The sequence below is a fragment of the Parambassis ranga genome, chromosome 10, assembly GCF_900634625.1.
Source record: "Parambassis ranga chromosome 10, fParRan2.1, whole genome shotgun sequence".
NCBI lineage: Eukaryota > Metazoa > Chordata > Actinopteri > Ambassidae > Parambassis > Parambassis ranga.
Window position 1 is genome coordinate 15,133,961 of NC_041031.1, and position 18,104 is coordinate 15,152,064.

Here is an 18,104-nt window from a genome sequence, read left to right on the forward strand (position 1 = left end):
TATCAGTTATGTAAGGCATAGATAATACATGAAAAAAGAAAAGAGAAAGACATCTTTTTAAGAACCATCCACAGGGGCAAATTGCAGAGCATCAAAAGACGAATATGCATTAGATATGAGGATAGGCGTGGCCTTCCTCACTCGCCCGCTTCATATTGGCTGTTGGGCGATACACCAATTTTTGGTAAATTCTGTAACAATAGTTGGGGTGCTGAGTGTTTCAGGGGGCTTGGGCTTAAGATGACAGTGGAGCGACCTTTGGGAAGACCGAAAAGAAGCCTAGTTTAATAATCTGGTAGAAGCTGGACTACACAGGGGGTTGGCACCGCAACTGCAGTGCAGATGAAGATGAGAGAGAAATCTAAAGGATCAGTGTGGTTAAATCATAAGAGCACTGGGGATCGACATTTCTATCCGCCATTTTATGGTTTGTAAACACACCAAAACATGTGCATATAATTGTAATGATTGCATTGTCTTACATAAGAGTGCTAGTGTGTGTGTTTGTGTGTGTGTTTTCTAAGCTTATTAATTGTCAAGCTGTCAAATTAGCTCAGACTTAGACATGAAACAGATTACCTTACTAATGTTCTCAGATAAGAACAAGAGACATGAGCATTCATTTTTTATCTTACTGACAGTTGGATTATATATCGTTCAGTCTTTTACTGAAGAATCATTGTAACAATTGTTCTCATTATGCATTGTTAGCATCATTGATGCCTGGGATGCCAAACCACTCCGTAGAAACCATTCTTCAATTAGGGAGGGAATTTTAAATATATATATATATATATATATATATATATATATATATATATATATATATATCAGGAGTGTCTGCATTCAGTTTAGGCATGTGGTGTTTCAATTTTTCATGAAAAACAGGGCAGTGTGCATAAAAAAATAAAATATGAGTCAAGGTCCACGCATGTCTGGGGGAGAATATGGCGGAGGATACCTACTTACCATGGAACCACACTGGCAGAGATTAGGGGGCCATCATGAATGAGCCATAGAGGGTGGAGATAGCCAGAAGCAGCAGGGATAGAGATGGATGAGAAGGGAACAAGAGGATCTTGGAAAAAGGGAGGGGGGGGCTAGAAGGTTGGATGAAAAGAAAGCAAGTTGGGGAGCAGCACCACTGGCTTGACCTATAGGAAAGGATGCGGGGTGGGTGGGGTGGGGGTGGGGGGTGGGTAGGGTGCAGCTATCCAATTAAAAACACACTTGGTCAGTCAGAAGCAATGCTGACGCAGCCTCCACTGCACATGGAAAAGTATGGGAGAGCCACACAGTGTAAGTTACGCAAGATGTCATATGCGGTTATGATGATGCATAAAACCAAAGACCTGGTGTGACAAAGCAGCCCCCCCCACCGGTACACAGCTGGTGCTCAGCCGAAATATGGCACAACAGCAGCGCATGGAGGGGGGGGCGCGAGAAGATAATTTAGTGCATTCCAAGGTGAAATAGATGCATTTACATTAAATTGAAGCATACACCGTCCAACATGGCGCCTGCGCTTGTTGCTAGGCAGAGAGCACAAAAATAAAGATGGCGGCGGAGAAGTGGCAAACTGGGAAGCAGAGGTCTAATCAGTTGTGATTATGAGGGGGGCAGGGTTCAACGTTTATGGAATACTGCTTGGGTTTGGTCAGAACATACAGTGAAAGGGTTACACATACAGAAATGTGAGAAATCTACAGTGGAGGTTGTCGGATTATGGTTTTCACACAAAAGCAAAATCTCTATACAAATACAGAAGCTTCTTCTTTGAGCTCAGAATAATGTTTGATCATCACTATTGTGTTTTCTGTGCAGAGATGTCGTATTTTTAGAAACAGAGGAGGAAAGGGCAGGATGTGTCAGAGCATACAACAGTTGGGGTTTAGAAGAGCTCTTTGACTGAAAGACAAAATAACTAAAAAGACAGAAAATCACTGATACTAGAGTAACACCTAAAGCATTTGATAGGGTTACAATACAAGAGATAGCAACCTTATGAATTTCAGCCATCACATCATTAAACTAGACTGATCAAAGAAATTATTTGCTTGAAGATAGAAGCCCTTCACATTTTAAATATTTTACAGAGCAACCACTTGAAATGATCTCTCTAAAGTCATCTCATACTACTCATCACAATCAGCCTATGATGCAACAGCGACAGTTTACTGCTCATTTTTGAAGAAAAAAAATACTGGATGTCAACTGAAAACCAGAAATGCGAGGATGTTTCTTAACAGAAAAAAAACAACTAAAACACAAATTAAGTCAAAGGCAGTCTGCAAAATGCATCATCAAAAATATCTGGCTTTCCCACAAGATGTATCCCCGTGAGTATGACGTGCTACACACAGTACACATGACGGATAAACAAGTTCATCACACACTGCAAACATCACTATCCAGAGAACAACACTGTGGAGCCTATACAAAAATATGCGTACTTATACTTCACTCAGAAATATATGAGGATTCAAGCTGTTTTGTGTAATTAGCTTACCACAAGCAAACCCCCCCTGGACTCTTAAAGAAGCTAAGGTACTGTCATCAACCCGTCCATCTGCAAATCCATGAAAACCTTCCACTGGAATAAAGAACATACATTAAAGCCAGGTAGACTTCCAAACATTTCTAAGAAATGTAACCTTTGACCTCACTTCCTTTCTGCGATAAAATGCTGACGGGTACAAAGAATAAAGCTTAGTGGAGTTTTTATTTTGTTCTTTCACTTTATTCATCACAGATCTGAAGCACCTAACCTCTCAATAATCAAGCTTGTGTTGTACCTTCCTGAGCATGACAGGGATTCACTGTGTACATCTTTCTTTAGTAACACACCATTAACTGTACCCCAGCCTGGTCGTTCAGTGTAGAAAAGGAAGAAGTGCAGATTTCTGAGAGAGGAAAACAGGGAGTGCAACCTGAAAAAAGTCAACAGTGTATAACAAAAATAACTCACTAAAGATGAGTTTATCCTCTGCACCAGGATTAGCGGTGAAACTGAGCAGAGGAAAAAAAGACAGGCTTCAAAACAGAAATCTCCTCCGCTTAGTCCCGTATCAAGGTGTTTGCTAACATTTATATTCCAGAAGGTACCAAAACACACAAGCAAGCAGGAACACATGCAGCATTGAAACTGTGACTGTGGGTGAAAGTGAGGCAAAGTAGAAGTGTGTATCCAAGGCAGGAAATAAACACACATTTTTAGCATCAAAATCAGATTCAACTGAAAAAGTCAATCATTTTCGAAAGCAATCATGAGCGGAGGAATAACTAGTGTTCACTTATTTGGACAAACTAGGCTACTTAATACTGTGTGTGTTTGCACCTTGTTGGCCTTCAAGGTCATCTTTTAGTGTATTAGTGTGTGTGTGTGTTATAGGTGACTGAGGAAAAAAAAAGAAAGAAAGAAAAAATGTAAAAATTGATTAAGAGGATCTGAAAAAGAAACAAGAGGAAGGATGAAGATATTGAAGCAACCTATTTTAGGAACGCATGCGCTGTAGCCTTGTGACAAATACACCTGTAGCTTTGAACACAAATCATCTGCTAATGTTAGCAGATCATGTCACTGTTTACATGATTTTTACCTCAGTCAAATCAGTTAGGAACCGCAGTGTGTGTCGGGCAGAAGGCCTAGGCGACCCTCCACAAACCTGCAAAAAAAAAAAAAAAAAATGGCGTGGACTTCCATATTATTATTTTTTTTTAAGGAAGAACAAAGTTTGGGTTTTTGATGAAAATGCATTGATTAGTTTTAACCACACACGCCTGATCAAAGAGAATATAGACACTTTAATAAAATATAGGATACATAATTAATTATACAGTAGGCTTATGTACAGTAGAACTGTATGCTAATTAAACGTTTTAATAGTAACACGAACACTGTGGTTTATACTCACACTGGTCTTACTTTGCACAGCAATATGAAATATACATATAATACAGAATACAAGAATGTGTATTAAAAAAAAGGAGGCAAAACTTAATGAAGGGCAGAAAAAAAAACTACTGAGCCTCACGATATTTTAATTACACACAAACGATGCTCCAGGCCAATCACCGCAGCCTTCTTAGATCTCAAAATTCAACTTGAGAAAAGATCTCTCAGATATTTATTTCATCGTGCGACATACATATAAGTCATGAATAATATTTCTATTCATCCCGACATACATTACACCTAGTTTACATTCAACACAGACCCCTCCAGTATAGGGCTACATTCAGTAACTTCGCAGTAATAGATTCTAAGTTCAGAAGACGCAACACGCAGATTTTCATTTTAAAAAAATCATTTGTCTTTTTTTTTGTCTAACTTAAGATAGATATCTTTAATAATTATGCAACACGGCGAACAATTATATGCACTTCATAAGTGTCCCTACAGTATAACCCACTGTATGGTGATGTAAACCCTAACAGGCCTCACAACAACAAATAAAGCGAACAGATTTCGCAATAGGATGACATCTCACAAAATATTTGAACAATCACAAAGTACAGACAGTATTAATAGTCACGGCTTTAACTTTTAGGCTACAACATGAAAAATAGGCCCAGAAAAATAAACATAGACATGTAAGCCGCCCCTCATGTGTCCAACACAAGACCTCAGAGAGACGGGATGTTATTACACTGCTTTGATGGGAAGGAGTCCACGCCACTGTGGCATGTGTACCATCCATTGACAATACTTTTCTGAAAGGGAGACGTGGAGGAGAAGGTCCTTGAGCTCTGGCTGAAAGGGTGACCTGTCTGGCCGCAGGGGTACTGGGAGGACTGGGACCTGTAGCTGCCTCTCTGTAACAACAAAGGGTCCAAGAGGGGCTGTGACCTGTGTGTGGAGTAGTCCAAACTGCTGTCAAACGTGTGATGGAAACGTGACCTCGAGGTCGACTCGTCTCGACTCTCTGGGGACAGGGGGACATCTTGAGTGGAGGTGGGTGGATGAGGGGGGCTGATCTGGTTTCCATCCGAGACGCGGGTTGACCTTCCCTCCGCGATGTGACCTCCGTCACCAGGACGCGCGTCGCCGCCTTTGGCGACGTGGGCCTTGTTGCAGTGGAGCTTCATATGCTTTCGCAGAGAGCTTGGGTGGGTGTAGCACTTGTCGCAGCCCCTGACCTTGCACATGTAGGGTTTATCGCTGGAGTGCACATGAGAGTGCTTCTTTCTGTCGCTGCTGTTCGCAAACCTCCGGTTGCAGCCCTCGAACTCACATTTAAAAGGTTTTTCACCTAAAGAGAGAAATGACGGCGTGTTACGAAAATGCTTGAAGGCCTGTTCATGTTGTGCCCTGCTATAAACTAATATTGATATAGCTTAAGTCAATGGCTGTGCACTCCATAAGGCTGTGTTACATGAAACGTGGCTCTAAATAAAAAAAGCACACACAGGTTTCACACAACCCAGAAAATCTGACCTCCAGCTTTCAGTCACAGCAGGTTAATCCAGCTGGATTAAAATCTTTAGAATATATCACCTTTAAGATAAATGTTAAAGCTGCTTGCTGAAACTTTCCTGCAGCCCTGAGAACTGGCAACAAGTGCGCGCAGTTTATCACCGGACTAAACCAACGAGGCGTCAGTTAAACATGCATTCAATTAACCTGTGACGGCAATTGCAAGGATTTTTGTAAATTTAGTTATCATGCATAGAATGAATTATGGCTATCAAGATGCTAATTGATCTTCTAGCACCAAATTGCCTACAGCTGCGCGCCCCTGTCCCTCCTAAACGCACACACTGGACCCATAAATAAAACTTGAACAGTGTAAAATTATCATTTTATACTTCTGCATATTGCTGGATGTGTGTCTTTTAGAATATTAAATAAAGCCCACAAAGGTCCATATTTCCTGATTATAATTGTCTGCAAGTGCAGTTGTGTAATGACGTGCCATTAAGGGTCACTGCTTCCATTAGTAAAACAATTTACAGAAGACGTGAATAAAAATGGAGTGGAAGAATAATATTAATTGTCCAATCGTTTTCATCCACTTAATTTGTCAAATTGTGTTTTAAATGCATATATTTCATTGTAATCAGACAATGCCAGATCTCACTGTACAGATGTGACCAGAAGACCTGCTGCCTAAATCATTTTAATAGAAGATATGTGATCATTTGTGAAGGAGAAAAAAAAGTCACGTTGTAGAGTGAACTGCTTTTTAATGGCACGGCTTCACTGCTTCGTGACAGGTAACAATGGGCCCGCAGAGTGTGCAAATCAAACAAGCACATAAAAGCAATAAAGCATCTTTATGACTCATTTAGTTTATATTAACTGAGGTAATCCCTTCCCTCACCTTTTTTTTATTTCCTAACGCAGCACTACTGCCTCTGCATCACTGTGTGAGGTGCTCTGCTACTGTTCCTGAATCCCTGGGAGGCACAGACAGCGTAACGGCTACGTCACAACTCTCCGGTGTCCCGGCATTTATTTATTAATTTCAGTGAATGAAGTGGGAGAGGCACCCAAACCACTAGGCCTGCTGACTGTACTCGTTTGCTACCGTCTTACTAGGCCTGTCATCTGGGCTTCCTGCATGGAGAGACTACACATGTTTCTGTCCTGCTAAAAGCAGACAAGGAAGGAGGACGGCAGCAAGCAGCACAAAAGCTCTGAATAACCACATTTTTACAACACTGCAGGCCTACAGAACAACAACAACAATTACAAATAATAGAAACATTTTACAAAATTAAAATTAAAATGATTTTCACTCAGGAAAAAAACATAACAATAATAGAAAATTGTGAATAAATGTGTGAATTTAAACTAGCCACATTTCTATTTTACACGCATATTATTATTATTATTATTATTATTGACTGACCTGTATGAGTCCTCTTGTGTATCTTGAGATTTTCTGATCTTGCAAAAACTTTCTCACAGCCATGAAATGGGCATGGAAAAGGCTTCTCCCCTGTGTGGACTCTGACATGGTTCACCAGCTTGTATTTGGCTTTGAAAGGCTTCCTGTCTCTCGGACAATTCTCCCAGTGACACACGTATTCAGAGTGTTCTGGTCCTCCGACGTGCTCCACTGTCACATGGGTGACAAGTTCATACATGGTCCCGAAAGCTCTGGAGCAGGGCAGCTTCCCAGCCCCCTCTTGGCCGTCACTCCACTTGCACACCAGCTCATGCTTCACTGTTTGCTTAGAGCACCTGAGGAAAGCGTCTCCTCCTCCACGCTGAATTGCCATGTTCAGGGGTTTGTACAGCCCCAGGAACTGTGTGACAAGCTGCTGGCTGTTTCCCTTGGGGCTGATAGTTTGGCCATAAGGGTGAGTCCGGGTGAGGAGGTCGCCAGGTAGACCCAGCATCATCTGGCTGCCGAGATCCCTGGACGCGTCGGTGGAGGCGTGGGCCTGCTCCTGATAACTTGTGAAAAAAGTGTGGCTTCTGTTGTCTCTGCAGCCAGAAAAGTCACGATACCTTCCAATCCCGCCATGTTGGTTAGCTCTTGACGCCAGTTGATCAGTGACGGGTGGCATGCCGGCTCCAGAAAGATTGGCTCCAATGATAATGCCCCTAGGGCTGTGCTCTAACCGGTGACTGGGATATCCAGAGTCTGAAAAATTGGGAACCGAATGGTCAACATATGCACTGGACCTCGTCTCGGGGTAGTCTCGCAAATTGTGCGAGGGGCAGAGTTTTAAGGAACTGCCAGTGGGGTGTCCCATGTGCTCTCCTGCCAAAGGTGGCAGCACCACGCTGGGTTCAGTATTGCTCTCTCCGGGGTTGACGCAAGAGAGAGGGCAGCCACTAAACCTCGAAAGGCTTGTCATGTTTTGCTGTGAGTTTGGCTATGAGTTTGCAAAATCAAACCAATTCAGCACTCAGGATGCACCTAGAAATTCGGTTCCCATTTTTCCTTGTTGTATATCATCTGCATGTGAAATTCTTGGCCGTGAACTTCGCAGAAGTAGGAACCAGACTCAATTTCGTTAAAGTTGGTGTGAGTCCCATGCCGTTCACTTTGCCCTCTTGATTTGTGGCAATAACCGTGGTAGTAAAAATGCTTCGAAACAGGCCATGGTGCAATATAAAAGCACAGCAGGCAAACCTGCTTTTAAAAAGGGAGCTTTGGGATTGGTTGGAATGCGCTGTGATTGACAGGCGCTGGGTTTGTTTTAAAAGGGACACGCAGGCGTTCACTGCACGACTCCGTTTTCAAATATCGCAGAGAAAATGCTTTGAAATGTGCCGCGATACTCCCAAATATTCCCTGCCTCTTTAACTTCAGTCTGCTTCTTACAAGACCCCTTCTCCAAATCTCTGCATAGGAGTGGGGAAAAAACGCACAGGTTTTACGCATAATACTAATCGTCTGGCTGAAGTCAAGTGATTAAACGCAGACGAGCAAAAACACAACACAATCACAGTCTGCACCGTCTTTTATTTCACCGCAATCTTGACAAAGCAAATGTCCTACTCCTGCCTGGAATAATAAGTCTCTGCGTGTCCAGGCCAATTATTGTCAAGACTTTTCACTCTGAGTGGAATGCCACTTTTGAAAACAGTTAAAAAGTTACAGAAAAGTGGCCCCAATTCTAACATTTTAATCAGAATTTAAAATGCTTTTGCACGTCAATATTCTATTTTTGTTAGATTACTGAGCTTTCATGAGGAGATGCTACAAACTTTTATTTTAGGGTGCATTTTCATCGAGGAGGGGGAAAGAAAAAGGAAACTTTGTAAAGCAACAAGTAGGCATACATGGTAAGCAGGTGTTTTAAAATCATCTAACTAGAAAAAAACATACATTTTCAAGTCATTAGTCATTGTCATTAGGCATTACCTTCAGAACAAAATGTACTACTTTACATTTTGAGTCTAAAATAAAGTCTCTGTTTATAGCAAAGCTTTTCCTCATTAAGCTCATATAAATGAATAATCATTAAATGTGTATCATGCCTCTTGCAGGTTGGCACAAATGTAAAATATGGTTATGTAAAATGTAAATTTCAAACGTGACACAGAGCAGTGGAGAGGCTTCACTGTTCCAAGGAAACTCAGATAAACTTTCTTACTTTGGGGTGCTGTGAGGACATGCAGCTCTGCATGCTGCTCCACACTGAGTGCAGCACATCTCACACACTCTGCTGTGGCTCTGGCTTTACTAACGCACTGTCCTGTACACCTACAGATTCTTTTATCTGCTGTTTTTATTTAAATCTACACAACACACATGTACTCCAGACCCATAAAGCTTAAAGATTCAAATGGTGAACACCTTCCCTTTTTTTGTCCGAAAACACTTATGCTGGCAGAAAATTCACACCTTTTTAAAAAATTAAAACAAAAATCCAAAGAGAAGGAAAAATCCTTTTTGCTGTGCTGACGTCACCTGCAGTGGGTCCTAGGCAGAGACAAAGCAAAGGGGCCCACTTGACATTAAGTGGTGCAAAATAGTAGACAGGCCCAGAACTGGCCTAATTCCGTCATGATTGTAATGGACACTCATGTTTGTCAACCTTTAACCCTGCTGCATTTCCGAAAATGATTGAGGGTTGAAGGCCAAAAAACCGAAAGTTTCCAATCTGTCATTCAGACAGCATAAAGGACTGACAGAGCCTGCATCCAAATGAGTTGAAGCCATCATCTACAGCTAAAAAAAAAGAAAAAAGGAAAGAGCACCAGGACTTTTCAAATAGCTTGGTTTTTAGCATAACCATGTATTGTTTTTTTTTAATAATATACTGCTGAAGCAACAATATTGCTAAATGCTAAAATGTTGAAATAGCCCTTTACGTGCTGATGACTCCATTACTTTGGCCTGATGAGCAGTTTGCAAATTAAAAGCCAACTAATTTCTTTACAAGCCACATGGTGAGAACATGATGAGCTAAATAATATTTCAAATAATACATTTAATGTTTAAAATTGGTCAAATACAGTTAAAAATTTTCATTTTATACATTTAATTTGTGAAATGAAGAGGTTAAACTTCAAGCGATGAACCGAAAAAAATAATAAACCAAATAACATTAAATGTAAATGTGTAGACAAGATATTAGGACGTAATCGTGTTACTATTTTTTAGTATTAACTGTAAAAAACGCACCAATATCATGACAGTGTGGCGTGTTAAATTTGGAAACTACATCCAGATTTCAGTTTAAATACATTTGATATGAGAGGTTGTTGCATTTGGACATCTGCAATCTTATCTAGCCCTGCAGCTTTAAAGGTCCGCTTATTTGTGTTGGTTGCTTGACAAGCCAGACAAAATCCTAGTGACTGCTGCCTACAAAATATCACTCCCAACAATCAAAACATTCATGTCAAGGCATACTCTTTGCACACATACAGTCCAACTCACTTCAGTGTAACATGCTCCAAAGGCAGGCGCATTGAGGAGGTAAAATGGAAGTCAAACATCAGTTAAACTCACAACCTGACCACACAGTAGAACACTGTGTTGGAGAATGGACAGAAAAATCAACGACTTTAATTTACTTTAACCGCAATGCAAAAGAGACAATCTAGACAAAAAAAAGGCAATTATTACTACATTTAACTATTTGCACAAAGGCAATAAAAGTGTACACTAATAATAGCAGATTGTATAATAATACCCAGGTGTTACACTTGATTAAAATGTAACACAAGACACTAAATTATTTCAAGTATCCACATTCATGTCAGATGTGTGTTCGTGTTTTCTTGTAGAATGCCTCTGTGTGTGTGTGTGTTTAAACAGCTGCATGCAGTGTGCTATTATAATGGATGAGAAATGCCGGTGCACGGTCTTGCCATGATTTTATGAAATTTGGATGAATTAACAGGTTTGGGATGAGTCCATTTGGAGACAGATGCTCCAGTAAATCACAGCAAGAAGTCAATTAGCCCTCTCCATCAGCCATATGAAGGCAAACTCCAGGCGCCGTACTCACCCAAGGCCCAACTGGCCCTATAATCTAAGAAATATACACAACAGTGTGGCCAGTTATCATTGTGCTGTGTACAATTATGACCCTGTGTTGAATTACATGAAGCTAACAAGGAACAATAACACAATTCTCAAATAAAACACACATACACTGTAAAAAATATGCCCAAACACCAAGGCGATATAGTCGATCTTTACATTGTGAAATCCCAAATTATAAGAAATTCTATTTAGTGGTGTAAAGCACAAAAATATAGTCATGTTCAGCAGCGACACATGCACGAACATCAATAATAACATTTAATATAGGGTGCATGCATTAGAAAATACAACGCATCGGAGAAATATTCTCCATGAAAATCCCCAAGCACATTGTAAATGTATAGAAACAGTATTACTGAGACAAAACCCAACTTATTTTAGTCTCAGAATGTATGGAATCCTACTGAATGAAGCTGAGCGCAGACCAAAACCTAACACTGTTGTGGGCTACGAGGTAAGCACCAGACCTGGGGGAAGTGTCATGGAAAATTCCCCCCACAATGAACACACAGCACAACAATTCATTTTCTTAATAAATCAAGAAGCACACAGACTGTTACACCACATCACCACAAAGCAAACCCTGCAAGTTCATGCAGCACAATGTCCAATAAAGCAAAACAAAACTTACAGTGGCATTCATGTAAATGTGCCTCAGGGATGCATTGATCATTTTCTGTCTATTTTAAATGTAAACACAGAAAATCGGTCACATATGCTAGTGTTTGATAAATGTAAATAATATCAGGCTATGGATTTACATTGTACAAGGGAGCTTAAGACTTCACTTTTGTCTGGTCACTATTGAGTTAACTTCAAGTCCACAAACTTGTCTATAGCACTAGCGGCCCTACGCCAGCCAAGCACAGTGTGGGCTACAGGCCAGGCAACATGGACTAAAAAAAATTACTCAACTCTGCAGCAATAACACTGGGCTGCTACAAGCCAATTGGTTCATATAAGAAAATACTTATCATGCATCTAGGTCATTTATCAAGTTATGCACTGAAATATCCTTTTGCTGACTCTATCACATCTAGTTAGAATAAATGTATAAATGTGAGCTGTTTACCATTTAGGCTGATGGTTATGCTCTGCTCTTTTCCAACAGCATGGGCCTACTGTCACAGAGGTATGCACACTAAAATATTCTGATATTTTTTAATGTAACGCGCATGCTCAGTTGAAAGAAGATTATGTTATAACCAATGGGGCTATCCCAACGCCCAATGAGGTAATCCCAGCAGAAAGAACTAAATATTTAAAAGATATATACCGCAGTCCCGCAGAATAACCTGCTGTAATTTAACATGGCTTAAATTCTCATTAATGATGTAACATTAGAGTGAAAAATACACACGTCTACAGATCAAAGCACTCACAATAAAACTCAATAAATACAAACAATGAAAAAAAAACCTAAGATATTTAAATGTGTGTGGTTGCATAACTTGTTCAGTAAATTTACACAATTTTTAATTACATGGACAGGTTAAAAAATAGATGGAAAAACCTCAAAGCGAAGGGCAGCATGTTCGAGGAGCGACGTCTAATATTTTTTGGGAGAAAAATTGCTGGTGTGCGTGTGTGTGTGTGTGTGTGAGAGAGAGAGAGAGAGAGAGAGAGAGAGAGAAGCGGTTAACCAAACTACAATTACACAAAGGGACTATAAAAAAGTATTTTTAGAAAAAACTAAACTAAACGTCCCTCTTCATCCTGTGTATTTAAAATAATATTAATGCGCCAGGCAGTTCACAGCTTTCAGGCAGGCATGTACGATTCAACAAGAAATGAATGGATAGATAAATAAATAAATAAATACAATATTACCTTATAGTTTCATAATCTTGACTCTTTGTTTTTGACCTACATAATTGGAAAATTGTGTTTAAGGTCCCCTTACTATCAAAGTCTACATTTGAAGAATCAATTAAATAATACCCAGTAAATGCCACAATACAACAGATAAGAGCGCCAGCACTTTTACATTTAAATCTCAAGCAACAGTTGCTGTACATTAGGCCTGACTGATGACAGCTCCCCCTTTCCTCAGCAAGAGCTCAGTGCCTACGCTGCTGCTCTGTCGCTAGCAAACATTTGTGACTCATCTAAACCATGTCACTTAATTATTTCATAGTGGTAATATGGCTGCAAATACACGGCACATAACCTTAAGTGGCGTATGGAACCTTCAGGTTTCAACGAGGCAATAAAATATGGAGGAAATATAAGGAAAACTTAACAGGCTGCTTGTCACTTGTGAAAGTTCACAAAGGTTGCAATAAATCTCTTTCTCCGTGTGTGTGTGTAGGCTACGTGGTTTGTGTATGTGCTCGTAGTTCACTGTGGTGTGTGGGTGCGTGTGTGTGTGTGTGTGTTCGTGCACGCACATACTGTGAGAAGAGTGTGAGAGTGGAAGAGGGGAGTAAACTGTGAGAGAGGCTATGCCTTCGTGGTGTGTGTGTGTGTGAGGGAGAGAGAGAGAGAAAGATAAAGAGAAAAAGGGAGAGAGGGAGAGAGAGAGAGGGAGGGAGGGAGAGGCACACAAAAAGAGGGAGAGAGAGAGAGAGAGAGAGAGAGGCTAACGGAGGAAAAAAGATGGAAGTGAAGCTCATTCGTCGTTTTCCTTCAAGATAAGTTGTTGAGGTGATGCACAAAAAGCGCAAGTGTTGTACTAGCATGCACAACGGCCATAGAAAACACAAGTATGCGGGTATGCGGGTTCTTGCAACAATTAAATTAACATATGAGTAACAGGCCTAAATGCTGAGCAGCCCCGGTTCACTTCAAGAAAACTAAATCGCATGCAACTCCACAGGCTATAATAAACTGTAGATTTACGCACTTCCACTGCACAGGCCTGAGCCCCTTTCTAGCACAGAAAGACAACCGACAAGTAAGAAGACTCACCTTTTCAATCTATAACTCTTTCTCCACGAAATGTTCAGAGGGTGAATGCGTTAGAAGGATGAGGGCGAACGCAGAATGAAGGACTGATTTGATTTTTTTTTCTTTTTTTGGGGGTCCAGATCCTCTAAAATAAAGAATGTGAGCTCCTTCCTGGGACAGATTGAGGGGGGAAAGGATGTGAAAGGCTTGGAGTTAAAAAGCGCCGCTTGAAGCACTCAGCGCGTCTCTGAACTTGATCAGATTTTATGTGTCCTGCAGCGAGTCAGCGGCAGCCCTGTGAAACTTGCTCAATGGCACGAATTTTTTGGCTGAGCGAAAAAATCTCAGGATATTACAATTACTGCCATCTTTCTTTCTGTCTTTTATTCCTGCGTCTTACACCCTATAGAGCTTTTGCAAAAAAAAATACCCCCCTCCCCTTTCAAGCGGCTTCAAGAAAGCCACAGTTTGGAACTGCGCCAAGTACATTCAAGTTTTCAGTTAATAAGAGCCAAAGTGGTCAGATGAAGGGAGGAAAAATAACAGACAGATTCATTCATATTCACCATTACATCCAGTAAAAGTTTAAAAACTGGATTTGTATCATTGTCAACAAGTATTATATTCATTTCTGTTTAATTTTCAAACTGTTTGTAGAGTTTCTGGAGGAGTGTAATATAATATAAGTCTGTATAAGACATGCGCTCCAACATAGGACGTGCAGAATCTGCGCTAGTGCTCTGTTATACCTGCAAAATAATGCCTGTAAGAACCAATCAAATGAAACCAATTGAGACGACCTGCCATCTTCAATACCAAACTGTGCCAATCACCAGAAATCTAGCCAATTAACACCCTTCTTCGCGGTCACGTGTCAGAGGGGTAGCTGCGCGCTGATTGGCCGCCGTAGCACTGCCTCCCGAGTTCATTTATGTTCTGGGAGTGAGTGATTGACTTTATCAGTCCAAGGACATCATCCGCCTGGTAAGGGGGGGAAGTTTGATCCTCTTTCTCACGGATCGCAGTCAACGGGAGTTTTTTCTCCCAACTCTTTACATAGGATTTTTCCCCGTTTTGGCTTGGTTTGTTTTTATTTTAGGATTTTTTTCGCACAACGTGGTAAATCCCGACGCAGTGTGTGCAGCGTGCGCGCTCCGCTAAACTGGATTTTAATTTTATTTTCTGTTTTCTTCCCGACTCCTAAGTTTGCTTCAAGCTCATGACTATGCTTCTTGATAGCGGTCCGCAGTTTGCATCGTTAGGAGTGGGGGGTTTCGGGGCACCACGGCACCACGATATCGGGAACAGAGACCCGAGTCTGGGACTGAATCCCTTCACTGATTCCTCCCACTCCACAGCTTTTAAAATCAGCCCCGTGGCTCACGATATCGCTTCCAGCCAGACATCAGCTTTCACTCCGCAAGCCACTGGATATGCAGCTGCCCTGGGACACACACACGGTGGGCAGATGGGCTCGTATGGCGGGGGAGCGTTCAATTCAACACGGGACTTGCTCTTCCGGAACCGGGGTGTTGGAGAGTCCACAGCGCCGAGCGCCCAGCATGGGATCTTTGCAGCTTCGGCGGGGAGCCTCCACGGGCCGCCCGGGATCCCCGATAACCCCGGACATTTGTTGTTTCCAGGACTTCACGACCAGGGAGTGAGCCACACTTCATCGAGTGGACACGTAGTGAACAGCCAGATGCATCTTGGCTTACGCGGGGACATTTTCGGAAGACCTGATCCGTACCGTCCGGTGGCCAGCCCACGGACAGACCCCTACGGGGCTCAGCTCCACAACTACAACCACCCTATCAATATGAACATGGGGATGAATGTGCCGACACACCACGGTCCAGGGGCCTTCTTCAGATACATGAGGCAGCCGATTAAACAAGAATTATCCTGCAAATGGATTGACGAGAACCAGATGAACAGACCCAAAAAGACTTGCGACAGGACTTTCAGCACCATGCACGAGATGGTCACTCATGTGTCCATGGAGCATGTCGGCGGCCCCGAGCAAACCAGCCACATCTGCTTCTGGGAGGACTGCCCGAGAGAAGGGAAATCTTTTAAGGCCAAGTACAAACTCGTCAACCACATCCGTGTACACACGGGCGAGAAACCGTTCCCGTGCCCGTTTCCTGGATGTGGCAAAATATTCGCCAGGTCGGAAAATTTGAAAATCCACAAAAGAACACATACAGGTAGGCATCAATAATATAAGTGCTCTGCGTAAAAGTACATTATAGCAGTGAGGCTATTGTGCTCAGAGCGTGAGTGTGTGTGTGTTTCAAACAGAAGAGTGCATGTTGTGTTGTTTACAAGAACCATTTGTGAACTCGTGTCCTCTTTTTATGTTGTGAAAATGTTGGTAGTATAGTTGGAATGGATTATTTCTGAATGCACGCAGTAAATCGTGAACTACACAGTGCTGAGCAACTTTGGCGTGTTGTTGAGCCATGTTAATTATTGTAGCTTTGTGAGAAGAAGTTTTGTGCGGGTTAAAAAAAATGAATGATGAATCCCCAGCCCTCGTTAAAGTTTTTCAGTGTATTAGCAGACCTTCTGAGCACATCATCACAACTCATAATATCTTTGTGTGTGTTTTCTAATTCAACCATTGCATGCTGCAGGATGCCCTGTTGATTCAGTGTTTACTACCACAAGAGCAGGCCAGTAGTAGCATGAAGGAGCAGGCCTCTTGAATAAATAAAGCCTGACAAGAGTAGTAGTGGAGCTGTATCCATGTCGCCCCGAAAATGTAGGTTAGTCTGTTATATAATAGTCTGCAGACAATTTACATCAGCTGGCTCCAGCTTTTTTTTTTTTTTTTTACAGGTGCCGTGCAGTTACAATGAAAAGCTTGTTTTGTGCGGACAGTCTGAGTAATTCACGGTGTGTATTTAATCCTCCAGGTGAGAAGCCGTTTAAGTGTGAATTTGATGGCTGTGACAGACGCTTCGCCAACAGCAGCGACAGGAAAAAGCACATGCATGTGCACACATCAGACAAGCCATACATCTGCAAAGTGTGCGACAAGTCATACACACACCCCAGCTCTCTCAGGAAACACATGAAGGTAATTAACGTCTTCATTACTCCTTAAACACATTAACATACACACACGCACACACACACTCTCCACCACCACCACCCTCCTCCTCCTCCTCCTCTGCAGGGACATCACAACTTAAAGACACTATAGCACTGAAAAAATAGTTTGTAACACTTTATTCTTACACAATTAAATTTCACATAATGTTTGTTACTGTGTGTTACTGGATTCTGCGTGTTTTCTTTAAAAATAGCAGCCTACTTTAAAATTGTGCTGGCATATTCTGCTTCTACTTTAAAACATATATGTAAAGAAAAAGACGACATTTATAGATAGTGATGTGAATATTGTTTGGAACTAGACTGCCAGCGTCAAGTTTATTATGCTTACCACTAGATGCCTAATAAAATCCAGAGTTAATCCGCATTTAAGTTCAACATCCTCTTAAGTGCACTACTAAATATTACGCGTCAGTCTCAGTTACACAGTGCTCATGTCTTGCTTTTTTTCCCCCAAGGTGCATGAGTCTCAAGGATCTGAATCGTCTCCAGCAGCAAGCTCTGGATATGAGTCGTCCACACCGCCAGTGCTGGTCTCAGCCAGCAACGAAGACCCGACAAAAACACCGCCGTCAGCCGTGCAAAACACGTCTGGCCACAGCGAAGGACTGGCACCCAACTTTAATGAATGGTACGTTTGAAGTCAGAAGAGCAAAACCGTCTCTCAATGTGGACCACGGAGGATGAGAATTAAAAAAAAACTTCCCTTTTCACTTCATACACATATAAACACACATCCACACACACACACACACAGATGGGATTGGGACAATAACAACAAGAAGAACAGGAGATGAGAGCAAAAGCCAGCAGCAGGCAGGCCACGTCCGTTCTCAGGATCACGAAATTTGACTTTTATTCCGCAGTTTTAAAGGAAATCAATTAAATCACGAATAAATAAACGTAATACTTTCTCAGTATAAATAAATGTTTTTTTATCTTTTAGTTTACAGATTTCAGAAAAAAAATGTTTTATTTTTCATTTTATGTATTTTCTCAAATTTTTATTTAAAAAAAAGAATAAAAAAGGAAGATTATTTCACGCTGTTTTATATGACGGTGACGCGCTACTGTCGCCTGTTCAATTGATTGTTGAAACTTCAAACAGTCTTAAGAAACGTGCCAAAGTCTTTG

At 41.4% G+C, this 18,104-nt stretch overlaps 2 protein-coding genes and 1 long non-coding RNA gene across 6 annotated transcripts in view; 1 reads left to right on the forward strand and 2 right to left on the reverse strand.

Moving 5' to 3' along the window:
- Positions 1-18,104, reverse strand: part of LOC114442411 (uncharacterized) — a 75,123-nt gene that overhangs the window by 17,497 nt on the left and 39,522 nt on the right. The gene's annotated exons all lie outside the window — the stretch shown is intronic.
- Positions 4,627-7,812, reverse strand: zic6 (zic family member 6). The gene is made up of 2 exons (XM_028415921.1): positions 6,855-7,812; positions 4,627-5,252 (listed from the first exon to the last, which is right to left on the reverse strand). The coding sequence occupies exons 1-2, from the start codon at positions 7,810-7,812 to the stop codon at positions 4,627-4,629; spliced, it is 1,584 nt and encodes a 527-aa protein (XP_028271722.1).
- Positions 14,825-17,767, forward strand: zic3 (zic family member 3 heterotaxy 1 (odd-paired homolog, Drosophila)). Its single transcript, XM_028415922.1, has 3 exons — positions 14,825-16,060; positions 16,772-16,935; positions 17,429-17,767. Exons 1-3 carry the CDS (start codon positions 15,070-15,072, stop codon positions 17,609-17,611), a joined length of 1,338 nt encoding a protein of 445 aa, XP_028271723.1. The 5' UTR covers positions 14,825-15,069; the 3' UTR covers positions 17,612-17,767.

Coding starts and splice junctions, on each gene's coding strand:
- zic6 (XM_028415921.1), bottom strand. CDS start 7,812: ATGACAAGCCTTTCGAGGTTTAGTGGCTGCCCTCTCTCTTGCGTCAAC. Junction 5,253..6,854: donor ACACAAGAGGACTCATACAG/GTCAGTCAATAA, acceptor TTCTCTCTTTAG/GTGAAAAACCTTTTAAATGT.
- zic3 (XM_028415922.1), top strand. CDS start 15,070: ATGACTATGCTTCTTGATAGCGGTCCGCAGTTTGCATCGTTAGGAGTG. Junction 16,061..16,771: donor CCACAAAAGAACACATACAG/GTAGGCATCAAT, acceptor TTAATCCTCCAG/GTGAGAAGCCGTTTAAGTGT. Junction 16,936..17,428: donor CTCTCAGGAAACACATGAAG/GTAATTAACGTC, acceptor TTTTCCCCCAAG/GTGCATGAGTCTCAAGGATC.